Source organism: Zonotrichia leucophrys, chromosome 12 (assembly GCF_028769735.1).
Source record: "Zonotrichia leucophrys gambelii isolate GWCS_2022_RI chromosome 12, RI_Zleu_2.0, whole genome shotgun sequence".
Classification (NCBI taxonomy): Eukaryota; Metazoa; Chordata; class Aves; order Passeriformes; family Passerellidae; genus Zonotrichia; species Zonotrichia leucophrys.
The window spans coordinates 2188358-2215163 of NC_088182.1; the positions used below are offsets into that span (position 1 = coordinate 2188358).

Consider the following 26806-nt stretch of genomic DNA (forward strand, 5'->3'; position numbering starts at 1 on the left):
GATAATGGTCAGAGTGAGAGAAATGTCACATCCTTACCCAGACTCCGGATTTGGCCAGGGGCATTCTGTGCGAAGTCTGTGGAACCTTATTTAAATTTTAAGGTGGATATTTCTGCATGCATCATTTGCCGTTATTTTATATTTTCAGTTCAGAGCAGTCCTGGAGGTGTTGTCCCTCCCATAAATTCAGTCAGGAGCAGAGGGAGCCTATGGAAAATGGCTCAGCTCAGTGGAGAGAGGCTGGGGCACCCCTTGGCAGGAATGATGGGCTGGGGGAGTCCTGCTGTGGCTGTACCTGGGGGAGCATCCCAGAGCATCCCTGTGTGTCGGATCTCAAGATCTCAGTCCTGAGATGCTGAGCCTCCGAGACCACCTTGGGGGGCTCGGGAGTCTTGGAATGTTGCCAGAAGTGTCTGGTGGCTGGACTTTGATCCTACACAGGAGACGACAAGGATGAGGGCTTCACCGGGTGAATGGCGAAAAGATTAGCTAATTAGAGGGTGAGAAACAGGGTTTAGGATTTCTGTACAGGGGGGTTTAGAGGAGTAAGATGGAGGAATTGGGGCGTGTCCTGCCCTCCTTCTTCTTCCTCCTCTCCTCCATCTTCTTTGGCCACGGTGGCACTCTTGGATTGGTTATTACTGAGAGTACACCGAGTTATAAGAATAGATGGTATTGGGGAAAAATGATAAATATTGTATACGTAACAAAGGGTATAAAGATACGTGGCTGCCTGGGAGGGCAGACAGTGTGCCCATGGCTGACTGCTGAGCAGATCTTTGTTCGGCTGAAAGAACATCTTTTAGATAAACAATTAATAAACATAAAAACCGAAAGAAGAACTGAAGCCTCTTCTCGTCCTTCGATACGCGGGCTGCCCCAAGGCCACCCCGGGCCTTTTCAGGCCCCTCAAACAGCCGAGATAACCGGACACCTGTGGGAATGACTCTGTGCCCGCCCCCAGAGCTCAACCCACTCATTCCCAAAGCCAGGTCACCCCTGGCAGTGCCCCAGGCCAGGCTGGACAGGGTTTGGGACACCCTGGGACAGTGGGAGGTGTCCCTGCCATGGCAGGGCTGGCACTGGGTGGGATTTATTCCCAACCCAAACCATTCTGGGATTCTGTGCTTCCATGACATTGTGGCTGCACCCACAGAGGCACCTGAAACCTCATTTTGGGAGCACTGAGATGCAGCAACCCTTGGGCACGTCCAGGGCAATTGTGGGGGATGATGTCTTGGAAATATCAGTGCTGGAGGGGAATAAATCAGACATGGGAGGAGAGAAATTCCCTTAGAGTAGAAATTAATCCTGGATTTAGATGAAGTGCGCTCGTTTAACTTGTTTAACTCTTGTCACCATGATATTTTCTGAAAAATCTTCTTTGCCCAGCATTTTCTCCTGAGAAGCTGAGAAGCCACAGAAAAGAAACGCAAACAATAATTAACTGATTGCTTTGGAATGTGGTCTGGAGGTTGCTGATCAACAGGTGCATCTTTGATTGGTTCCATGTGAATTGTGTTGACCTAATGACCAATCCCAGTCCAGATGTGTCGGGACTCTGATCAGTCACAAGCTTTTATTATTAATTTCTTTTCTAGCCTTCTGATGTATCCTTTCTATTTCTTTAGTATAGTTTTAGTATATAATATGATATAATGTAATATAATATAATATAATGCAATATAATATAATATAATATAATATAATGCAATATAATATAATATAATATGATATAATATGATATGATATGATATGATATAATGTAATATATATAATATAATATAATATAATATGATATGATATGATATGATATGATATGATATGATATGATATGATATAATATAATATAATATAATATAATATAATATAATATAATATAATATAATATAATATAATATAATATAATATAATATAATATAATATAATATAATATATCTGCCTTCTGAGAACATGGAGTCAAATTCTCACCTCTCACATCCTGGGGACCTCACAACACCACAAACTGGACCTTGCTTTGCTCACAAAGGCTTGCAGAGATGGACAGAAGCATGCAAGGCTCTGATAAGAGTTTTCCACCTCTACCCTCACAATAAACCACAGTGGTTTACTCAAACTCTGATGTCTTTTGAGCAGGGAAACCAAAACCATTGGTTTATTCAAGTTCTAACATCTTTTTTGCTCCCTGAACAGACAAAATCCCATGGAGGGGAGCACAGAGGGAGCCAGGATCCCCTGCCTTCCCCCAGAGAGCCCCCAAACCCCTGTGAATAAATGAATCCCCTCCTCCACACAGCCCTACAAATCCCTGCAGGGAATTCTCCACCACTGAGGTGGAGATTAATAAAATATTAATAAAAAACCTTTTTTGCACATTTACAACACATTTGTTCATGGGTGTGATTTAAATCTCGGTGTCAAGGCATCACCAGGGCCGCATTCCAACAACCCACAGAAAACAAGGAGTTTCTGCACTCTGGGATAATGTTGATTTAGGGGCTGGTGCAATAACACACATGGGCTATTTTATTTCGTTTCTTGGCATTCCTATTCAAAAATTGCCCTATAAAGAAGGGAGAAGGTGTTAAATAAAGTTTAAATGCTCGTAAATCACAAAGAAACATTGTGCTCGGAGTGAATGGAAACATTTGGAGAGGCTCAAAATTGCTTTTTTCATGGAGAAATATTTTGTTGATGTGTTAAATTCAAAATGAAAATCCCTGACTGTGAGTCTCTTTCATGTTTTGGTACTTTGCTTAGGTTATCAAAAGAAAATAGGTATTATTTTTCCAGCTGTCTGAAAACTTTGGCTGTTCTGTGATTTTCTCTAAAATCTGCTAAGTCTGGGCCCAAAATTCCCTTTACTGGGCACCTTTAAATGGGGTTTTTAATTCAGGTTCTTGGCTGTTAAAAATCAGGAGCACTGCAGAGTTTTTCTGTTGTTTTCTTTTCAACTTCTGGTTTTAGGGGATTTTTGCTGCTCCTATTTCCAAAGTTTTTTTCCTGCAACTCTAAGTGACAAAATTCTTTTTGACCCTTTCTCTTTTCTTTTTAATGAAAGCTGCCAGCCATGTGAGCTCTTTCCATTTCAGCATCAGCTGCTTTAATAACACTTGCACATAAAAAGAGCTGGACTTTCAGTGCTTTGGGCAGCTCGGGCTCAATTTGTCCTGGTGAAACACCAACAAAAGGAGTGGGGAGCTGCAGAGGAGAAAATGAACCTGCACAAGATCTGCAGAGATTTAGGGAGGGTGGGAGGAGCTGGATTTAAAGTTTTTTTTTTCTCCTTAGGACTGCTGAGCTCTGCTCCTGTGTCCGGTTTATCTCGGCTGTTTGAGGGGCCTGTAAAGGCCCGAGGTGGCCTTGGGGCAGCCCGTGTATCGAAGGACGAGAAGAGGCTTCAGTTCTTCTTTCTGGTCTTATGTTTATTAATTGTTTATCTAAAAGATTTTCTTTCAGCCACCAGAGATCTGCTCAGCAGTCAGCCATGGGCACACTGTGCCGTCCCCCTGACCGCCACGTATCTTTATACCCCTTGCTACGTATACAATATTTATCATTTTTCCCCAATACCATCTATTGTTATAACTCGGTGTACTCTTAGTATAACAATCAAAGGTGCCACCGTGGCCAAAGAAGATGGAGGAGAGGAGGAAGAAGAAGGAGGGTAGGACACACCCCAATTCCTCCATCTTACTCCTCTAAACCCCCTGTACATAAATCCTAAACCCTATTTCTCACCCTCTAATTAGCTAATCTTTTCACCATTCACCTGGTGAAGCCCTCATCCTTGTCGTCTCCTGTGCAGGACCAAAGTCCAGCCACCAGACACTTCTGGCAACATTCCAGGAGTCCCGAGCCCCCCCAGGGTCTCGGTGGCTCAGCATCTCAGGACTGAGATCCTGAGATCCGACACTCCTGAGGCAGAATATTCACCCTGCAACTCCAGCTCCAAGGGAATTCAGCAAGGGAACGTTCACTCATATTCCTGGGATTCTGCAGTTGTCCCTTTTTTATAAAGGGCTGCTCCCATGGGAGTGACAAAATGGAGAAATGCTGAGGCTAAAGAGTCTGCTTTGGATCTTCTACAGCCAGAAAAGAACGTCATTGGTGCACAAAAGGGAGAAGAAATCTGAAGAAGTGTTTCATTGTTTACTTCCACCGCAAGGAAAAATGTTTTTACTTCATTAAGGTATTATCAGGATTTTCTATAGCACATTCATTTCTTTCTAAACCATTCTCCTCTTTTGAAAGCTCTGTTAAACCTCTTCCTAATAACTCCTGTGATTAGGAACTTTGTAGAAATCCCAGAGGACAGACTTCTAAAAGTGACATTTTATTTCCAGAGCCTCCCTGTAATTAAGCATCGCTCAGGCATTCTATTGAGCTGTAACTGCTCTGCAGAAAATCTCTTTTCACTTGAATAAAAGGATGTTTTGGGTAAAGTTAGCAGAGAATTACATTTATGTTATGAAGTATAAGAATTTCAGATTCAGTTTAATGAAGGGAAATAAAAGGAACCTGTTGTTTAATGGGCTCAGAAGGTCTGGGAGCGAGCAGAGGTCCTGCTGGACACCTGCTGGGAAGGAATGATGCAAAAAACTCTCTCAAAACCAAATAGGAGTGACCTCTAGAAAATATTTTATTGAATGCAGTCTGGGGGTTATTAAATATCACCAGCTGGAAGAGATCTTCAATGTCCCTTTCAACCCAAACCATTCCATGATCCTGTGAAGAGTTACTTGCTTGGACATCAATCTCTACCATGTGGTTCTGCAATGATTTTATCATTTTTGAGTTTATTTTCTGCCAGACCAGCCCATGGGCTCTGTGAGGAATCAGAGAAAGGTTTGGCTTGGCATGGACCTTGAGGAGGTACCAAAGTTTTGGAGCTTCCTCTGTGAATTCCCATTGCCATGCCCATGGATAACCAACATGGTTTAATGTGTTCTTTGAAGGATTTCCATGCTCAGCTGAACTTCTTTTACTCATTCATGTGCTGACACATCTTCGCCCCCATTCCAACAGTCCCCTTTTAAAAAATATTTGGGCTATTTGGTTATCTTGTAGTTATAAATGTTTACAAAGATCACACAACATGGATCTGACAGTGGGGAAAAGAAAACAAACTTCAGAGCAAAGTGAGAAGGAAGAAAAGATTTCCCAGTAATGATATCAGGCAAAGAACACCTTTTATCAGATGTAGTTGAAGCTGGCAGGAGCGTGGCTTCAAGTGTTGAGCTGCATCTCCTGAGTTGAAAGCCAAGCTCTGGTGTTTAATTTGTCATTCTGGGGACTCAGGAGATTGAAGGGCTTAATTAGCTGCTTTTATTTATATTTCAAGATGATGAAAATCAATGTTCTTCTCATTTACCTTCACACTCAACTCAAAGATGAATCTACACTTTCAAGCCACAGCAAAGAATAACAAAATCAGGAGAGAGCATCTGATCCTGCTTAATGACAGCTAGACTTCAGTTCTCCCTCAGAAAATATTCAGTGTCTCTGGAAGTTGTGCTGATCAGAACAGTCTGTGCACGGAAAAGTCCTTTCAAATGGATTTGAGAATATGTGAAGTGTCTGATGGTATAAAAGGTGCTGCTATTTCAGCTCTGCTTCAAGGCCTGCTGAAACCACTGAAAGTTTTTCCTGTGGAATTCAGTGGGCTTTGGGTTGGTCCATAGGAGACTCATTTTATTTATAAGTTTTATTATAAATTCCCCTTTTCTGCAGAAAATAGCACAGGATACTTCAAATAATGTGTTTTATGACACCTCCTCTAATACAGACAAGTGCAAAATGTAAACAAATAGCTTTTATTTAATTGAAAGTGGGTTTTTTTAACAGGATACATTGAAGAACATGAGATAAATAATATCCACATCACAAGAGTTTTAAATCCCTGCTCCCCTGCGTGGCATCAGCTTGCACAGGTTGACATTCCATTAAAATGCTGTTCCAATAACAACTACTCGGAGAAAATTTGAGACCACCCACGTGTCAATCCCAAATTAGGTTTGGCATCACTCCGTTTAATTAATGCATGTTGATTTACCCCTTCATTTCCAAGCCTATTTTTAAAAATTCATGGAATTTTGATGCCTAATATTTTCTTAATGACAGACCACTTCCTCCTCCCTCCCCCTCCCCAGTGCTGATTTTTCTCAGGAATGTTGGTTATGGTGAAGAATTAAGATAAAATCTACACTTTTATTTTTAGAAGTCCATGGCAGAGAATTGCTGGAACCAGCAAGGAAAAGGGTTTAGAAGAACAGAACCCAACAGCAGGATCCCAGATGCCAATGTAGGGTTTATCCTTTGGGATAATTTCATTGCTCCAGAGCTTAAACCTGTTCAAATATAAACAGACAGAGGTAAATCTGTGTCAGAAATTAGTTTTTCTTTACATTTTAGCTTAACAGCAATCACTGCTCTCTTTTCAAAATGAAACATTATCCACAGATGTAATTTCTATTTATTTGTTGATTAAACTGTAGTGACCATTTTGTGGAGTAGGGTTTTGGATCAACATCTCACCTTTCCCATGGGTGTCTTATTCAAGAGGGGTTTGACTATTTTGTTGCAAAACAAACTATGAATATAAATATAAAAATACTCCCTTTTCTATGAATAATAAATGATTTATGAGAGCAGAGGCTGCATCCTGGCCCACCCCAGCACAGCCATGGGACAGGGCTGAGATCTCTGTCCAGGGCAGATTTAGAGCCACATTATATGTGAGAACTTTGACTTTCCCAAGAAATCTTTTTCCTGTGTCCTTCCCTGAGCTCTGCATGCCACAGCAGCAGAGACCTGCAGTAAAAATAAGGTGTGGAGCAAAACACTCTCTCCTCTAATGAATGTCAGAATATCAGAGACAAATTTATAGGAGCCAGCACCAAAAAGCACCAGGAGGGAGGACACCTATGGCAATCTGGGAATCTGTTGTGCTTAGAGGCACAGATTTCTTCTTATGCAACAGCATTCAGAGGGGGAAAAGAAATTCTCTCACTTACTGGATATTTTTGGAATCCTAATTTCCTCACTGCTGCTGCCATCGCCACCATCGCTGACGGTTCTTATCTCGATGAGATAATCTTCTTCAAACGGGACCAGAAGTTCAGCTGAAGTGTTGTTTGTCTCCAGGATATGGGCTTTGCTCTGCCTGTTCTGTCTGTACAGGATCTGAGCAGAAAAGGGATTGGAAAACAAGAGTTTTTTCATTTTGGTTTAAGTTTTAATGGGTTTTTTGGGGGGGACTGAATGATTCTTCTGTAATGTCCCAAAGTTTTCCGAGCACTCTCAGCATCCTGCAGGGTTTTAAAAGCAATTTAAATAGGGGAATAAATTCTTCAGGATTTTGGGGTGGGTACCACAGCAGGTGGTTTCCTAGAACCTGAGAATAATCAAAGAATTCTGCAGCAAAGCCAAACTTTAAAATAAATTTGTATTTCCTTTAAAAGCAGATTTATGGGAAGGCTTTTTGGTTCATACATAGATCTTTGTGTGAGTATCTTTCAGCCTCTTTTTTAAAGGTACATTTATGAACTGCCAGAGAGTGAGAATGTTTAAATGTAGTTTATGACTGCCTTTAATGCTTCAAAGACTGTTCTCTATTCCTTATACATTTGTGCAACTCCTTCCCTGGAGATATGAAAGCAAGAAACTTTAGATAAGTAAGATCACAAGGGGACAAGAGAAATACAGGAGAGGGGACAGAAAATCCTTCTGTTGGGATAAAGTCCTACTCAGTGAATATTTGTGTAAACATCAGCCAACCATCCCAATAAATCCAGAAAAATCAGTGTTCCAGGTAATGAACACTCACTTTCCACCAAACCCCTGTACCTGTATTGTCACCAAAATTTCTGATTAATGAGATAAAGAAATCACTTACTTTGTAGCCCAACACCTCAGACTCATTCTCCATTGTTTTCACATGCTCCCAGTTGAGGCAGATTTTGGAATTTGTCAGCTTCCAGGCGATGTTCGCTGGAGGTTGACTGGGTGCTTTAGAAAAAGAAATAACAAGGATTATGATAATAACGAGATAAACTGAGTATTAATTTTCATAGTGAAGCTGAATGAGCTGCTGATATGGGAGTAGCAAATGCTTGGGTGATTCCAACCTAAAAGAGCAAAAACCATTTTCCAGTCCATCATTGCTCTGGTATTAGTCAGAATAAAGATCTATTCATAGCACAGAACCTCTTACTGTGAGGCTTCATTTGCAAAATTAGGCACAGCCTGACAGTGTCTGACAGTTCAAGTTACATTTAGAGATTTTGTGGAAGGAAAATGTTGTTCCTCTCTGTATTTCCATGTCCTAGAGGTTGTTTTGCTGTCTGGATCTCAGAAAAAGCTAAAACTGAGAGCAAACACAGAAGCCAAGGTTTCCATCAGCCAGGACAGGTTACAAAGAGCTGCACATGAAAGTCTCCATGTGATCCACCATGAAACATTGTAGGATTTTAGAAACTCTCAGCACAATAGGCTGAGAGCAGCTTTTTCAAAGGCTTTTTATGCCTAAGTGCGAGGACTTTGAAAATTTGCCTACAAGTGACTGGAATTGAATCCTGTGTGAACATGTGAGGGTGGAGCTGAGCCTTTGAACAGAGCTCAGATTTAGGCCAACACGTTCTCTCCTGCTCCATGGCACATCCTGCAGGCCCTGCTGCCTGGTGGCACAGGAAAGGAGGATTGAAACACAGGGAAAAATGAGGAGAGAGCTGGAGAAACACATTCCAGCCCTAATTCTAAATTGTTTAACTCTGGGATCCTTCTCTTCCCCGCTGCGTGTTGGTGAGTGATGGAAGGAGCAGTTGATTTGGTGATAATTTCTATCATTTCCCACAGAGATAAAACAAATGGATGGGTGCTGCTGTTTCATATCCATCTGCCTCGTGGCTTTGGAGAAGTTTAATCCATCCCTCTGGCAGGGAATGAGGTGTTGGTGGAGCTCCCAGGTGAATATCCAGGGGTGTCCTTCCATCAGCCACACTGTCAGTGCTGGGAAAGATTCATTTCTTTCTGAAGACATTCATCTACTCTCACATATATCAAACTGCAAATTTATTTAAATATGGCTTGAAAGCTCTTTGTTGCTTTCAGGAAACATTTTATATATGGAATTGGATAACAAAATAGTCACAAGAGGCAAAGGATGTCAGATACTTCATTGGCTGTGCACTCTGAAGAGGTTTGAAATCACTCAAAAATGGGTGAATTATAGCTTTGACCAAAGCTTTTTGACATAGAAACTCAAAGCTATCTTAATTCATGATCTTGGGGCTGAAAAACCACCACAGGAGGATTTGCAAAACAAAATTATCTGGATTTTTTTCCCAGGCGGAAACCAGAATAAATGATAAGAGCACTTTCCCAAATCCACAGGAATATCTGCTAGCAAAACCAAGCAGTTCCAGATCTGAGATTGGCAGATTATTTCCTCAATTAATTCCTTGTAATCAATGCTGTCAAGAACAATAGAAATCCCAAATATCTGCTTACGTTCATTGAGGTGCTGGTGTTATTGCCATGGTTTAGGTAACACTTGGCTTTGTTGCTGTACTGTGCTGAGGTTTATCCATGCAAGTATTTCCAGTATCTATATGTAATATTGATATATTTTGGGTGTATATGTATCTATTTGTAAGGGGAAAAGAAGAGGAGAGAAAAAAGAAGAGGAAGAGAGAAAAGGGAAAGGAGAAGGAGAGGAGAAGAGAGGAGAAGGAGAAGAGAAGGAGAAGGAGAAGGAGAAGGAGAAGGAGAAGGAAAAGGGAGGAGAAGGAGAAGGAGAGGAGAGGAGAGGAGGAGGAGAGGAGAGGAGGAGAGAGGAGAAGGAGAAGGAGAAGGAGAAGAGAAGGAAGGAGAAGGAGGAGAGGAGAGAGAGGAGGAGGAGGAGGAGGAGGAGAGAGGAGGAAGGAGAAGGAGGAGAAGGAGAAGGAGAAGGGAGAGAAGGAGAAGGAAGGAGAAGGAGAAGGAGAGGAGAAGGAGAGAGGAGGAGGAAGGAGAGAGGAAGGAGAAGGAGAAGGAGAAGGAGGAGAGAAGGAGAAGGAAGGAGAAGGAGAGGAGGAGGAGGAGAAGGAGAAGGAGAAGGAGGAAGGAGAAGGGAGAGGAGAGGAGGAGGAGGAGAGAAGGAGAAGGAGGAGGAGGAGAGAGGAGGAGGAGGAGGAGGAGAAGAGGAGGAGGAGGAGGAAGAGGGGGAGGAGGAGAAGGAGGAAGGAGAAGGAGAGAGGAGGAAGGAGAAGGAGAAGGAGAAGAGGAGGAAGGAGAGGAGGAGGAGAGGAGGAAGGAGGAAGAGGAGGAGAAGGAGGAGGAGAAGGAGAAGGAGAAGGAGAAGGAGGAGGAGAAGGAGAAGGAGGAGGAGAAGGAGATGGAAGTTGAATAGAAAAGGAAGAGGGAAAGAAGGGGAAGAGGAAAGAGGAAGAGGAATTTCTGCAATCCATGCCATACAATTAAAAAACCAGCAGAGAACAGCTCTTTATGGAGCCATGTCCATGGTTTGAGGACCTCAATTCCACCTCCCTAAGTACTTTTAACTGAACCCAGGATGTCACCTTGGACCTTACATCGATCTTCGAGAAGAACACTTCAATCAGAATTGCACCTCTTTGGCAGAAGGATCATTTCAGCTCTGCTGAGTCCCTGCAATAATGGGATGAGCAGAATGCAGGAATGCTGGATGCTGAGCAGGAAGACAGAGCTATTACTTTGGAGCTCCATCTCCTGCTCCAGATGCACATTGTTTATATTCTCTTGACATATTATCTCTTCTCTTATTGCAAGCGCTTGCATCTTCCCCAGACAGAGCTTGAAATTTTAATCTATATATTTAAATATTAAAAAGGTTATTTTGACTTTAATTTTTAAATGAACCATTAGCACAATCCTGAATTTGACAGAAGATAAAGTAGATGTAAAACAAAAGCAAATTTATTCCTTCTATGTTTTGTCATTTGACTGCCATGTCTTTAACTTGTCTTTCATTCAGATGCACATAGGAATAGAGGGAAGAATTCCCAGATATGAATCTATTTTCTATTGAAAAATGGACTGTGATGAAAGTAATGAAATCACAGAATGGTTTGGTTGGAATAGCACTTAAATTTCATTTCATTCATGGTCACAGACACCTTCCACCATCCCAGGTTTTTCCAAGCCTCGTCCAACCTGGTCTTGGACAATTCCAGGGATGGGTCCTGTTTGAGCCCTTCAGAAATATCTTCTCTGGATTTATTTTTCATTGTTTTATTTACAATAAATATTGGGTTTGTGGCAATTAAAAATCAATTAACTCATTCTACAAGTTGTTCCTATCTTGCACTTGGAGCAATGGCATGGAACAGCATATAGAAAAGAGGAAAAATTGGTGAAACTCAGGAGAAATATTTCCCTTTTATGCTAAAGTACTGATCAATAATTTACTGGGAAAATAGATTCCAAGGAAAACAAAACAGCAGAGGGCTTTACTTTTAGTATTAATTTTAAAAACCCCAAAAAACCTAAATTGTGTTTGTATCAATATATCCCTTATGCTGAGCTCTGCAGTGCAAAGTTCAGAGGTGTGAAAACCCCTCTGTATTTGGTGCATTCAACAGCTTCCTTTGAAACCCCCAAACCAACACAGCCTCACCCCAGAATCTCTTGTCTGACCTGTTGGACTTCCCTCCTTTATTGGCTCTGCACCTCTGGAATCCCCTGGAAGCAAGGGGGCTGCTGTTCCAGAAATCCTCCCTCGTGGGCACTGATTTAGGACCAGAGGAAGTTTCTCAGTCACAGATTTTGTTGTCTGACTCATGAAGAAATTTGGGATTTAGTTTTCCTAGCTGTTGAAGCCTTTGGCAGGGATGGGTCATGGGGAGCTGGGATGTGCCTGTCCCAGCTGGGAATTTGGGACCCTTGTGGGGAAGCCATGGGACAGAGAGAGCAATGGCAAACGTCTCTCGCAGCGGCTTGGGAGAACTTTCAAGGAGATGTAAAGGTGTGATAACTTGTTAAGTAAAAACAGTCTACAGGGAGTGTTTTTTTACTTTGTCTTTCTGTTCTTCTCAATTCATACAATTCCCTGGAATTGTATGAAAAAGGTGTTTTTGTTAACTAACCAAACAAATAGAATCTATCATTTCACTCTATAGAAACCACGCGGTTCTCTTGAATAAAACCTTCTTTTGCTCTTCCTACAATCCTGCCCCTCATCCGTTCCTGTGTCATTCTCAGCACAAAAGTGACACCCTTGTTGTGCCAGATCCAATACTCACGGGATTTTTTGGTGGTGACATTAACGGGGGTGCTGGAGGGCCCCGTCCCCGCAGTGTTGTAGGCTCGCACTGCTGCAAAATACACCGTGTTAGCTCTCAGGCCCGTGATGTTTTTGGCTGTCACATTCCCACTGACTCTGACCTTCCCAGCTGTGCTTTCCTTGGGATCATCTATCCAATATAAAACCTAAAAAGCGAGAACAAAGAACAGGCAATTCATTGTGTTCCAGCAATTAGAGGCTTGGCTGGGAAGCAGACATGCTGACAAGGACGATTTCGAGGAATACAGGAATTTTTTTTGTACTCCAATCTAGCAGGATGTAAACCCAGGCATGAATATTTATAGAGAAGCAATAACATTTCAGAGACTGAATCCCAATTAAGGAACTAAATGAAATCCTTAAACTTACAGATGTCCAGAAGGAAACCTTTGATAAGGTAAGGAATGATAAAAGCTTTGTTGGTTTTATGGTTGAACACAATGAAAAAAACCTTAAGAGACACAAAAGAGCATTTATCTCAATCATCTAAAAGGTTTTTAATTATTTTGTATCCTGGCTCTAGTTTTGATTCAGTGACACCTACTTAGACTTGCTATTTTTTTTCATTGAGTAATTGATTTAGGAAGGTTTTTGGACTGTACATGACTCTTACTACCTTCATTTGTACCTTGCAGTGGTAGCATAGAATTTAAAGTGTTTTTGACTTGTTTTCCTCTTATGTTCAAATTCAAAAAAAACCAAACAAACAAAAAACAAATAAACAAAAAGAAAGAAAAAAAGAAATTGCTTCACTATGCAAATAAAATGACCAGGCATGATATCTGACAGTACTTAATCCTAAAATCATGGAATCATTTGGGCTGGAAAATATCTTTAAGTCCAACCATTAACTCAGCCAGCACTAAACCACGTCCCCAAGTGCCACATCCATAGGGCTTTTAAATTCCTGCAGGGATACGGACTCCTCCACTGCCCTCTTCAAATGTTTGAGCTAATGGTTGGACCTGATGGTCTTAAAGGTATTTTCCAACCTAAATGATTTTATTAAGAGGAAGGAGAAGTTAAAAGCCTTTCAGTGCACCACAGCACAAGCTCTGGGTAGTTCTGGAGCACATTTATCCTGCCCTGCTCTGTCAGCAGTGCCTCCTGTGCCTGTCCCCAGATCTGAACACAGAAAGTCTGTGACAGAGCTGCAGTTCTGGGCTATAAACCCTCCCGATTATCTCAGGTGGCTTGCTGCTCATGAGAGCCAGGGGAAGATCTCCATGCTCTTGGAAGCAGCAGTTTGTTAACTGGGAGGAGGAACCAGAAGGCCAAAAGGATTCTGGAGAGGAAAGGGACAACTTCAAGGCCTGTCAGCCCATGGCCCAGCACCTCACCTCATAGCCCAGCCCCTCACCTCATGGCCCAGCACCTCACCTCATATCCCAGTCCCTCACCTCATATCCCAGCCCCTCACCTCATAGCCCAGTCCCTCACCTCATATCCCAGCCCCTCACCTCATATCCCAGCCCCTCACCTCATAGCCCAGCCCCTCACCTCATAGCCCAGTCCCTCACCTCATAGCCCAGTCCCTCACCTCATATCCCAGCCCCTCACCTCATATCCCAGCCCCTCACCTCATAGCCCAGCCCCTCACCTCATGGCCCAGTCCCTCACCTCATAGCCCAGCCCCTCACCTCATATCCCAGCCCCTCACCTCATAGCCCAGTCCCTCACCTCATATCCCAGTCCCTCACCTCATATCCCAGCCCCTCACCTCATATCCCAGTCCCTCACCTCGTAGCCCAGCACCCTGCCCGTGTGCCGGTTCCAGGGGATGGGCAGCCAGGACACCTCCACCACCGCCGCCGACACACTCAGCGCTGAGGCGCCCGCCGGGGCCATCTGTGGCTCTGGGACAGGGAGAACAGAGCTGCTGAGACACGCTGTGACCACAGGGACAGTGCAAGGGAGGGGAAACAGCAGGAAGAGCCCCTGGTGTAACCATGAGGTTTGCTCTCCGCTTATGGAGGGATGTCAGCAAAACCTGCTCTCAGAATTGTCCATTCCCTGTCTGCTGGAGCAGGTTTTCAGAGATCAGCCACACTGAGTGGTCTGAGGAACCAAACCCTCTGAGAGCAACACCTTTGAATGGCTCCCAGTTTTCCCAATATACTCAGCAGGAGCACCTTGGGGACAAATTAGTCAAAACAGGCCCTGTGCTGAAAATCATTCTAAAAATTTGCCCCTTGCTATTTTTAGTTCAGATCCCCATCTCTTGCCTCATGTCTATTGTAAATATCCAATTAGCAGGTTTGGGCAGGGCCCTTAAAAACCCTGTGAGATCTGGCTGACCATATCTGTCACCTCTTGCTGTCACACACCCATTCCCATAAGAGTAACTCGTGTTACCATCCTCTCCTGAGTAGATGATGGAAATGGAGCTCAGGGTCCCTTCTCCCTCGTTGTTGTAGACACCAACTTTGACCTCGAAAGGAGACAGGGGTGTGATGCTCTCGTTCCTATAAATGTATTTGCTGGATTCCACCGAGGCCACCACAGCTTTGGTCCAGGTTGTGGAGCCAAGGGGACGGAACATGACGACGTAGCCAAAACCTTCCCCGTTCTGGAGCTCTTCTGACACCGGCTGTGGTGACAAGGCAGTCAATAAAGGTTTGCATGTATCCACAGTTTTAATTGAATCTTCAGTCCCTGACTGTATTTTAGTGCTATTGATTTAGTTGGCTGTGCCTTGGAGAAGATAATAATGTTTGTCCCATCCGTCAATGTAATATTGAAATAAAAATCAAAATAATAAATCTATCGGGGCAATCAATTTAGAAACAAAAGATCTGATCAGCTCCATTAAAGTTGTCTCTTTCAGGCATGAAGTTTGCAAAATTAAAAGCATTTCACTCAGTACAAGTTGTAGCTTGTAGATTTTTTCCTTTCCCCAAAGGGGCATAGGAATGCTAATTTTAAATAAATTATTTTAAAGGAAAAAAAGAGCTGGGAAGGAACAAATGTATACAAAGAAATGTGTGTCAGTTGTATAATTGCCTGCCTCTGAGTACAGTACTGATGTATTTTTTTCAGCAAGGAAAAAGCCTCAAGTGCATGAACATATTCTTATTTAAGTTCTCAGAACAGAAATGTTCCTGCAAGTCAACATGGCAAAATTAATGTTTCTATTAATAAAATCTCATGTCAAGATACGTATGAAAGGCTCAAACTGAAAAGGCAATTACAGCAACACCGTGTCCAGCATGAAGTTTGGTTTTTCATGGATAAAAATACTTCCACATTCTCCAAGCAAGAGGACATTTATGAAATAAAATCAGGATTAAATGGAGAAAGGAAGTGTTTCTCAGTAAGACTGCATTTATTTCGGAGTCTTGCATGAAAGGAAGGGGCATGGAAAAGCAGGCATGGAAAATGGTGCAAAAAGACAGAAAAAGGGTCAGGACCTGAGTGCTGACCCCAACATCTTCTGCAAACTCTTGGGAGCACAAACCGTGTGAGATGATGGGGGAAATCTGGAAGCACTTCAGAACACTTCAGGGCACTTATGTTATTTTTATCATAAATTCCTTCTAATTCTAATAATAAAAATCCTGATAATAAGCCTGCCCTGGCATTTGTAACACATGTATTTCCTTCAGTGTTTTACCAACACCCAATATTCCATTTTCCATCTCTTTTCCAGCCCTGAGAGAGTTAAATGTGAGAGATGGTGCCTCACTGGGGATTTATAGGAGTCGAAGCTACTTTCTAGAGCATTTAATTTGTTTTTGAGGCTTCTGTGACCTCAGATTTAATCAAGACATTTAGTGAGTTCATCACAGAAAGCCGCAGAGTCGTGTTCAATGTTGTTTGCTGGCCATAATTATGATTTCTTCTGATTGTTTTCCGGGACATAATACAGAGTCCAACAGAATAATTTGATTGAGACCTCTCAGGTTGTTTTCTATTTTCATGTTCTTCTCCTCCCAAAGAGGAGAAAATGAAACAAAAGAGTGAAAGGTGCAGATGGAGGAAAACTTAGTTCAGGGAAAGTGGAATTTCACTCTGTTTGCAGCACGGGGAGGGAAAACATCAGCAATGTTATTTATCTAGTGGGGATTTTTAAAAATTTCTTTTGATCTGATTTTTCACTTTTTTGACCAAGCACCTACCCCATCACTTCCCAGGCTTTGCCAGAGGCTGCCTGCCTTCATCCCAGTGCCTGTGGGAAGCTGCTGGGAGGCTGGAAAAGGAGGCTCCTTCCCACAGCACTCACTTTCTACTCTCTGAAATGACCTGCACTCACCCTTTGCAACTTGTCTGGCATTAACTGCTCTGGAAATGTGTATTCTCTGCTCTCGCTGGAGTGCTGCAGAATTAAAGGGCTCATCTCCTTTAACGCATAATAGGATATGTCTTGTCAGCACAGTGTTCCAGAATGGAAAACATGTAAACAAAAGTAGGAAAAATGTAAATGCAGAAAATGGCCAAGCAGATTAGTGTGTTAAGCACCTCCTGTACAATGGAGATAAGAGGGTTATGCAGACTTCTAAACATCTTTACAACATGCCTCTTAAACTGTTTATTTTCACAAATTGTTCCCTATAACACAGAAAACTTGCTGTATATCTTACAGGCTGTTTGCTCTCCACATCCAGGGTGAAATCCAGGCTCGACCAAAGCCGGTGACCAAAAGCCTTTGGATTTCAGCAGGGCTGTGGTTTCACCCACAGATTTATCCCTGTTGGACAGCTGAGGTTCAGTGAGCTCAGAATTACCTCCCATGTGATGACGAGCTCGGAGCGGCTCCCTCCTCCTCCGCCGATGTTCGTGGGTGCCACCACGGGAACTGGAGGAGAAAAGAGGTTGGAGTTTGCAGCTTCCCCAAGGCTCAGCTTTGGGGCCAGCCCTGTTTAGTGTCTTTACAGCTGATCTGGGCCTCAGAAAGTTCACAGCTGGCACTAATTTGGGTGGGAGTGTGGATATGGGCAGGCTGGATCCAGCGTTGTGAGGCTCAACAAGGTAAGTGCAGGGTCCTGTTCTTGGGTCATAAACCATAAACCACATAAACCATTGAGAACAGCCCCATGGAGCACTCCAAGGTGAGGGAAGAGTGTCTGGAAAGTGGCTCAGCAAAAAAAGGACCTGGGGGTGCTGAAGATGAGGCCAGGTGCGCCCAGGTGGGGAGGAAGCCCGAGGTCACCCAGCCTGGATCAGCAATGGTGTGGCCACAGGAGCAGGGCAGTCATTGTCCCTCTGCTAAGGCCACACCTCCAGTGCTGTGTCCAGCTCTGGTCAGCCAAATGTTGGACTCAGAGATCCTGGAGGTCTTTCCAAGGGGGTGATCCAAGCATTTCCTACCTCACCTGCAGCCTCTCAACAGTGGAACAGGGATTACATTGCACAGCAGCCCATTTGAAATGAAATGAAATGATGTTTACACGTTTTCTGAGGCTGAAGCCATAGATGAATTTGATACATGAGTACCCTGGTTCAAAAAATTAATTAAAGAACTGGGAGCATCAAGTATCTGACATTATTATGCCTCATCAACTAATTGGCAAAATGATGTTCCATTCAGACTGTAGCTGCAACACTACTGATTTACTAATTACGCATTTGTTCAGTAAACATGTTGTTGGAGCAATATATTAATTTTTTTAATTGGTTGTATGCTTATCTTAGTGAATTCAAAACTCACAAATTGCTTTTCTCCTTCTCCCAAGACTATAGGTACCCAAAAGTTGGTTGATGAGAGTTGGATTTCTCCAGCATTCCACAGGTGTGTGAGAGGTACAGGACTGAGATCAGGGGACTTTGTTGACGTTGAAGGGGCTCATGGTGGAGAGCCAAAGACAATATCAGCATTTCCTGCCACTTGCTTTATATTTCTTCTTTAAGGTCCCTTCCAACCCAACCCATTCTATGGTTCCATGATATCATATTCTTTTTCAGCTGCTGGAGAAGTGTAAGAGAAGAGGACATCCCTGGAATGGGCAGAGACAGGAACCCTCTACAGGACATTTAGTGGTACCATCTTCAAATCTTATTTTCAGAAATTTCAAGATTGTTTTGTCATTGTCCTCATTCAGCTCTCACTGTCTGAAAAGATGATGTGTAGGGTGAGAAATAGGAGGGATGTTTGCATCTCAGAAACCTTTTTTCCCAGAGATTTTGGGCAAATTTTACCAAATCTGCTTGTCCTTCCCATTGACAAATGCATTAACCCAGCTCCAAGGGTGGCAATAAAAGCAACAGTGCTTAAAGTTCACAGAAACTGACGCCAACCCATAATATAATTTATCTATAATTAAATATATGAATTATATATAATTTCCAGATTCTAGTCCATGTATAAATAAATATCCTCTAGAAATGGGAGGAATTTCAGAATAATTTTGCTGTGCAGCCATAAGAGTGAGTCTGAGAGCAAACAGCCTGGGCTCTCCTGGAGGGTTTCACAGGGCTGTTCATTTTTGTCACTCACAATCAATGTCTTTGGGCGCATCAGAGGCAAACAATCTCAGACTGACAAGAACGGCATGGAAACAGCAAAACAAACTCTCAAGCCTGGTGTTTCACTGTTTCATGAACCAAGTGATGCTCAATTAGCTCATGTGTTAAATGTGTTTGGTACTTGTACATTTGCAAGGGGAGAATTTTGTGCTGCGGCTCAGCAGAGCCTCAACTGGGTCGGAGTTGAGAAACAGATGAAAATTTACAGCTGAGTGCACCAACAGAGGCTCAATTAATTCTCAGCTCCATTTTAATGAAATGAACAGTGGCTCATTTGCATTCACAAATCTACTAATGCTCAGATTTTAGCTGCCAAAATAGTTATTACAACAGCTCAAATTCACCCTTTCCTGGCCATGTGTTTGCTGTCCACACTGCCCTGCCGATTTCAGGTTCCTATTCTGACTAAAATATTAATAAAAGCCAATATTGTCCCACTGCACTGCAACATTTGGAGACAGGGGTTTGCAGCAGTGAAGGAGTTAAGCAGCTAAAACCTGAAGTGAGTCTTTCTGTCTCTTTTGTTAAACTTCAGACAGTGCTACAGAGCACAGAAATAATCTTCCTTGTGTTATTGCCATGATAAATAACAATAATTTTATTGTTTCTTTCTCCTCGTTGCCCCAGTCTTGTGAATCCCTCTAAGAAATAAATAAATAAAAGCTTTAAAAGATGAAAGCTTTCACTGCCTGTCTGGTTTTGAATATCCCACTTTACAAAGCCCCACGGTGGTAACAGCCACAAAAACATTCTCAAGATTAATTTGGTCTTTGTGATCAATCATGTAATGGAGAATATTCATTTGAGATACTCTGCTGGGAAATTTAAAAAATCTGACCTCCTCTGGAAGGTGCTGGGGTTGGAACTAGATGGTCTTTAAGGTCCCTACCAATCCAAACCATTCTGGGATTCTATTCCCCAGAAATAAATGGATTCCACATTCTAAAAGAAACGTGTTTTTTTCTGTATAATGTACAATACTGTATTTTGAGTTCTGTCCTGAAATGCAGCTTGCCAAACTTCAGAGCTCGGCAAATGAGATAAACAGAGAAGAGAAAGTGGATTGTAAAAGCTGCTTCCATTTTACTGCTTTCCATCCCATAAACACTGATTTTATAGGTGGGAGACAGTTGATAAGCAGGGAGCTGGGAGGAACATAAAACAAACCAAAGGTTTGGGCTGCAAATAAATTGTACCAAACTGAGCAGGTCAAAGGACTGACAGTGTTGGTCACCCAGGAATGAGGCAGCTTCCCCTGAGGTGCCAAGTCCCAGAAGATACATGAGTAAAGGTCAGACAGACAGACAGAAAATATTCCACTCTGGAGCCAGTAGAAGCTGTTGGTTTCACTGGGCTTTGGATGCTGTCATTTATTTCATCCAATATCCAGAGTTAAAATTATCCTGCTCCTCCTGATGCTCAGATATCAAATACCTCTGCAGCCAAGGGACACTCAGAGAGTGGAGTTATCACTTGATGTGCAAGTCCCTGAGCAGGGTAAAAACTTGGATTTAATTGGGAGAACAAAAATTGTTCTCCGCAATTGCATGAGTGAAAGGTTGATCAAAGGGAAGAACATAGGATAACTCCAGCTTTTATCATGGAATGTCAGAACGGTTTGGGTTGGAAGGGACCTTAAAGCTCATTCAGTCCCACCCCTGCCATGGGCAGGGACACCTTCCACTGTCCTGATGCCCTGTGCAGGCTGCCCTAGAGCAGAGGCTGGATGGAGTTACAGAATAAAGGGGATTTATTAAAAGGATATCCTTAATGGATCCACCTTGGGCAGCACAAGAGCCCAGCCAGGGCTGCACCCAAGATGAACCAAAATGGTCCCAAAATGGACAACCAGTCACAACCAGTCTCACTTTTATAAGTTCTGCTCCATTTGCACCTTGCAGTTCATTGTCCCATCCCAGCTTTAGCCCAGGCAGTCCCACCCTGCTTGTTTTTCTCTCTCCAGCCCACGGTGTTTGTGCTCTGGGGCTGAGATTTGGATCATTTGCCTTTTGTCCCAAGCTAGAGAAGGAATTGTTTTGTCTCCCTACTCTGTGAAGAGAGCTCACCATGCCCTGATATGAAGCCCAGACCCACACTCTAAAGCAGCTCAGAATCTGAAAATACAAAAGCTAAACCTGAGACATCAATCCCAGGTTGCCCCAAGTCCCATCCAGTAACGCGTTCTCATGGAACACGCTGGATCCCTGCCCGTGGAATTGGGTAAATAACCCTGTAGGAATGAGTGGCTCTGCTGCAGTGAAATTCCCACAGCTGGGAGCTGGAAAAGCCTGGCAGGAAGCAGGGCCTCACCTGCTGCTTTGGTTTTCAGGAGAGCTGAAGGCCTGCTGGGCTCCCCGATCCCAACGCTGTTGCTGGCGACCACGCGGAACTCGTACTCAACCCAGGGGCTTAAATCCACCACGGTGGCCTTGAGAGTCCTGCCATTAATGACCTCGGGAGCTGAAGGCAAACATGACACCATCAATGGGTTTTTGAGGTAATTAATGGTACACACAAAATAAAAATTCCAAGGCAAGTCCTGGATTGCTCACCTGTGGCGACTGCCTGCCATCCCACCGAGAAGGGAGTCCTGGTCTGGACACTGTAGATCTGCACTGGGCTGTTGTTATCTGCTCCAGGCTTCCAGGATAAGCCAGCAGTTGTGCTAGAAACATGTTCAACTTTAACATCTTCTGGTGGACCTGGAGGGCCTGACACGATCAGCATTTTAAGAGGAAGGTATTGGGAAGAGAAGATTCACCGCTGGAATGGGTTGGGCAACTCTTACTTTCTCAACTCAGAGGAATTATTCATGAAGCTGCAGTGTCATAAAAGCTGCACAATCCCTAAATGATGGCTCCATGCCTGGATTACATTTTTATGAGTCAGGAAAATTAATGTCTTGACGTCGCTAACATGAAAACTACAAACAAAGGAATGATTTCTTCTTTGTGTCTGACAAAGAAAGGCACCCGGTGTTGTCTTTTGTTGAACCATTGAACAGTCTGAGAATTCCTACTGAATTCAGTCAAGACTGAGGTTCAGAAGGAATGCAGGATGGTGCACTACACAAGTTTCTGATTTCTCCTAGGGTTTACAGACCTGCTCCCATGACAGCATTTCCTCACTGCTGGCAGTAAAAAGCTGAGTTAGAAAATATTATTTTGTATTATCTCCAAATAGGGGAAAGGAATGAGGTATTTTGATTTTCCCAGCCTGCACAGTGACCCAGAGATGCCTGAAGGAAACAAAAACACTGCTGAAATTAAAGGATTTCCCTCCCATCTGTGTAGCCCAAAATTTTTGCCAAAGACACCAGGGCAGAACTGCAGAGGTTCCCCTGGGTTGGCTGAACACCAGGACCATGCTGGCCACGATTTTGGGGCCAAGAGTAAAAGAAAGAGAGCATTTCACTAATGAGATTTGGAATTGACATCCTAGGAATCATTTAAACAACAGCTGATGTTAAGAATTCCTAATTCCTCTAGAAGATAAGTGTGTCTCCCTTACAGACATACCTCTCACAATTATATCTGCTGTTGCAGATTGACTGTCTAAAGAAGTTTGCACCATGCACACATATTTCCCAGAATGATGCAGCTGAATATTTCTTATCATCAAATCCCCAGAAGATTCCTGGAGAGATTAAAAAAAAAAAAAAGTAAACTAATCACTCACAACATGCTTTCCATACTGGGCATTTTTATAAATTGCTCAATATTAATACAAAATTCAGCTTTTAAATTAAAATATTCATAGCTATCATCAGTTTCTTTCATGGGGACATTTTTATTATGGCTTCACAAATAACTCAAGTGCCTTTATGAAATTTAGGGAAGAAAAATAAATGTTTGCAGCCCTTGTAAAGAAACAGTGATTTGCCAGGCACATAAACAGCCAAGGAGGAATTATGATAAACACCCGTGTCGTGTAAAGACTGTGGCAAAGAGTTTCATGAAGGAGTTTGGGAAACTCACCCTTCCAATCCTTTCAAAGTGATGGATTCCCCTGCTCAAATCAATCCTCTGGCCATTGAATGACCACGAGAAGGCCACGTCCAGGGAGGGGTCGTGGGACGCCTGGCATGGCAGCACAATGCTCTCTCCAACTGTTGCATCTGTGTCAGAGGGGGGAATTGTGATCACAGTCCTGTCTGAGGAGACAAAAAAAAAATGTATATATTTTTAATTGAAATACTTATAAAAATAGCAGCTATTGAAGGAGGTTTGTGCCATTTGGGAAATGATTTCAAACTGGCCCAAATGTTCTGTAATAAAGGGAATTCTCTCTAAAATAGAGATGATTTTAGATCACTCCTATGGCAGTACCACGACCACATTGTGTGCCTGAGAGTGAGCAGATGTGAGAGGAACACCCTAAATTAGTTTATATTTATATTAGGAACACTCTAAATTGTACTACTTGATAAAGCCCATAATCAATAGTTATGATTTCAGTCAAAAGCTTCAGACTTCTCTTAAAAACATGCCCATGCTTCTCCAAACTTGAAGAATCCTACTGGCCAAAAACTGCAGCAGAAGCAAAATTGCTGTTCATCTCCACTTACTTTACACATTGACATCCTTAATCTGTATTAATGTCAGTGGCACTTTACTCCACAGCACTGCTCAAGTTACAGCTTCAAAGACGTTCCCAGGCAGGAAAATTATTTATTTGATCATTTTTAACCCATTACATTGAGACCCAAACTTGTAGCTCTTATGAAGGGAAGTATCAGCTCACTGAAGGGGAAAGAAATGGGTTTATATGGCTGCACTTTTGTTGATATGACTGGCAGACAGATTAGAGATAACAACCACTTTGTTGTAAGCAATTCCCTTGAATAAAGCTTTTGTGCATGCAAGTGTTGTAAAGTGGTGAGAATTTAGACACATGTAGAAAATGAGAGCAGAATCACTTCAACAATATTAATATGATCTGAAAATAATGCGAGAGGAGGAGAAGGAAATGTGCACGAGCTGGGTTAGTTCAGTGCTCATCACAGCTTAACTTCAGAATTTAGGTGATTCTTAAATCACAGAATTTTGGGAAGGTTTGGGTTGGAAAGGACCTAAAATCCCATTCAGTGCCACCCCTGCCATGGCAGGGACACCTCCCACTGCCCCAGGGTGCTCCAAGCCCCATCCAACCTGGCCTTGGGCACTGCTGTTATCATAAGAAATCTCCTTTATTATTGGCCTGAAGCTGTTTACCTCCACCAAATAAATCTTGAAAATTGTCCCTTTGGGACTTACACTGGCTTTTGGGCATGAAGTGTGTTTTTTAGTAGTGATAACAAAACATAAATTAATTTATTATGGTATTCCCATCTTCTTGCACCTCTTGTTGTATCCTCCTCATGCCCACTAATGCAGAATGTTCACCTGGGTGATATTTTTTATTTCTTTTATAGGCTTGCCTTCAAAACTTTTATCTCAAATACTTTTAAAAGCTTCTTAAAAGCTCTTGGTTCTGCCTTATCCATCTATCTTGCTTAGCAACAGCAAACATGCATTATATGGCAAATCCCATTCCAGAGGAGAAAAGAGGGGAGATGTGAGTGCTGGAGGTGTAATAAAGACTTCTCCCACAAAGAATAAACAACTCAATGAGCAGCAATAAACTTAATTTGCACATTAGCCATGCTTTCCCAAGTTCTGACATTTCAGTTGAAAATAATGCTGAAGCAATGAGGCCTATAATTGAACAGCCCAAACTTCTCCAGAGGGGAAACAAAAACAAATGTTCCCTGCAAACAAGATCATTTTTATACCATGTTGTTACTCGGTGTTTTAATAAACTTCATAAATGCCAAACAAAATAGGTTTGGGGTTTTTTTTTCATGTTTTAATGGGATTTTCCCATATTGCCACAATGTATGGGGCATGTGAAAGGGGGAGAACCTTAATGAGGTCAGAGCTGCAGAAACCCTGAAGTTCTTGGTGCTTTCATCGCTGGCTGTGCTGCAGCCCCATCTCAGGTCACACTCTGAGCTGGATCAGTGCTAATTGCTCTGTCAGAAGGTGAATATTTAAAAGATTTTTGCCAGATGCAAATTTAAAGAGGAGCTCACACTGCAGGATACAGCACCATTCTGGTACTGCTGAAAAGAGGGATATTAAAATAAAATATTACAAAATCAGAGAATCTTGGGTTGGAAGGGTTTCTGAAGTTCATCTCAGTCCATAAAAGAAGGAAATGCTGAAATACCTTTAACAATGAGGTTCCCTGAGTTTCTGGCAGTTCCAAACTGGTTCGTGGCTACACAAGTGTAAAGCCCAGCATCCACCTTGGAGATGTTGGAGATCCTGAGGCTGCCATCCTCCAGGAGCACCACCCTGGGGAAAAACAAACAAAATTTTTATTTTTAATTTTTTTTTTTTTATTTAAAACCACAGAATCCCAGAATGGCTTCGGTTGGATGGGATCTTAAGGCTCATCCCACCCCTGCCATGGACAGGACAGGGACAGGGACAGAGCCCTGCCCAACCTGGCCTTGGAACTTCCAAGGATGAGGAATCCACAATTTCCTGGGCAACAATAGGAAAATAGAAATAAAGAAGACTTCTGGCCGAGGAATAGTAACAGAAATGCAGTGCGACTTTTAGTATTTAAATATTTATTATTTTAATATTTCCATTATGATTTTCCCCCTCTACAGCAAGGTGAATCTATGTTAACCAATTTTCGCCTCTTCTGCTTATTAATTTCTATATTAGAAATGTTTTATTGGCAAACTGGGGTTGATCATTCACTTCTCCAGGCGACTTCCTTACAGCAAAATCTGGAATCTCAAGAAAAAGTCAAAAGACTCAACTTGCTACTTACTTGCATTCTATTTTACCATGGTTTTGTTGTTTTTTGGGTTTTTTTTTTACAGATCCCAGTGCTCCTAAGCCAAGCTAAGGTTGTGTGTGAGCCCAGCTGCCTGTGGAGTTCTGTCAGGATTATTAAAAGATATTATCAGACTGGCTGAGGTGCTCAAATGCCACCTCACAAGCCAAGGAGCCAAATCAAATCCATCACTGTCTCATGGGGCCCCCAAACCACACTGGAGTTACTGAGTTGTTTATGTCAGTGTTCAAAGAATTGGAGAAATTGCATTTAATGGTAATTTCAGGACCATTCCTGGCTTTTATGGACAAAATTAATTTTTGACCTTGTTCATATTTTATTTTTTCATGTTTTTGAGATGCTTTGGGATATAAGTCAGGACAAGGATTGGATGTGATTTCCTGGGATAAGCTGTCACTGTGCCTGGACCCTTCTGCTGTCACATACAAGGGCAGGACTTCAGGATTTGGGGGATTTTCTACAGAATCACACAGAACACACATCCAAAAGTAGAGGATTTTAAAATCACAGCTGAATTAGCAATGAATTAGCACAGAAAATATTATTCTGTAATATTTTGGGGTTTTTTCCCCCAGTTCTTCAACATCCACATAGTAAATGTGGAACTTGAATAAATTTTTTTCTGAATTTAGAAGAAATTTAAGACATGTAGGTCCTGGAAGTTTCATAAAAATGGGGTCAGGGTCCCTGTGTGCACCTCCTCTTGCCACTAAGCTCATTCCTCAACAGGCATTAGAGAATCTGCACCCAATGCCACATTTCCTTACACTCAAAAAAATTCAGTGTAAGCCACGACTCCACAGGAAACCAGGCTCCATTCACTCACAGCAGCACTGCATCATTTTTTATATCCCTCATTTAATTGACATTTAACTCTAATACAAGGCTCCTTTCATAAAATAGAAAATATCTAATTCATGCATCACAGCTTGGGTATTTAATATTTATTACTAACAACATAAGATTGGGTGATGTACTGAATTATTAAAGGAAATGAACAATCACAAGAGCAGAAGTTGGAGCTGGCAGCAGCATCAGAACCATTAAACACACAAAAAAAACCCCATCACAGTGTGTTTCTGTTTCCCATTCTGGCATTTGTACATTTGTAACTGCAAGTGGAACACACATCAGACCTTGTCCTGCTCCTGTCACACCTCCCAACAGCTCAGCTGGGAAGGAGAAGCA

The 26806-nt window shown here is 42.4% G+C and overlaps 1 protein-coding gene across 2 annotated transcripts in view; it reads right to left on the minus strand.

Annotated features, from left to right (window-relative positions):
• Nucleotides 1-5800: 5800 nt before the first annotated feature.
• CNTN6 (contactin 6) overlaps nucleotides 5801-26806 on the minus strand; it is a 131788-nt gene continuing 110782 nt past the window's right edge. For both annotated transcript variants that reach the window (XM_064724073.1, XM_064724072.1), the window contains exons 12-23: nucleotides 24974-25101; nucleotides 22741-22916; nucleotides 22282-22399; nucleotides 21316-21474; nucleotides 21074-21223; nucleotides 17026-17096; nucleotides 14657-14891; nucleotides 14042-14157; nucleotides 12261-12447; nucleotides 7898-8010; nucleotides 7017-7185; nucleotides 5801-6350 (exon numbers count right to left, since the gene is read on the minus strand). In XM_064724073.1, the coding sequence (XP_064580143.1) occupies nucleotides 6217-6350; nucleotides 7017-7185; nucleotides 7898-8010; nucleotides 12261-12447; nucleotides 14042-14157; nucleotides 14657-14891; nucleotides 17026-17096; nucleotides 21074-21223; nucleotides 21316-21474; nucleotides 22282-22399; nucleotides 22741-22916; nucleotides 24974-25101 (1756 nt within the window). In that variant the 3' untranslated portion in view covers nucleotides 5801-6216. The remainder of the gene's footprint in view (nucleotides 6351-7016; nucleotides 7186-7897; nucleotides 8011-12260; nucleotides 12448-14041; nucleotides 14158-14656; nucleotides 14892-17025; nucleotides 17097-21073; nucleotides 21224-21315; nucleotides 21475-22281; nucleotides 22400-22740; nucleotides 22917-24973; nucleotides 25102-26806) is intronic.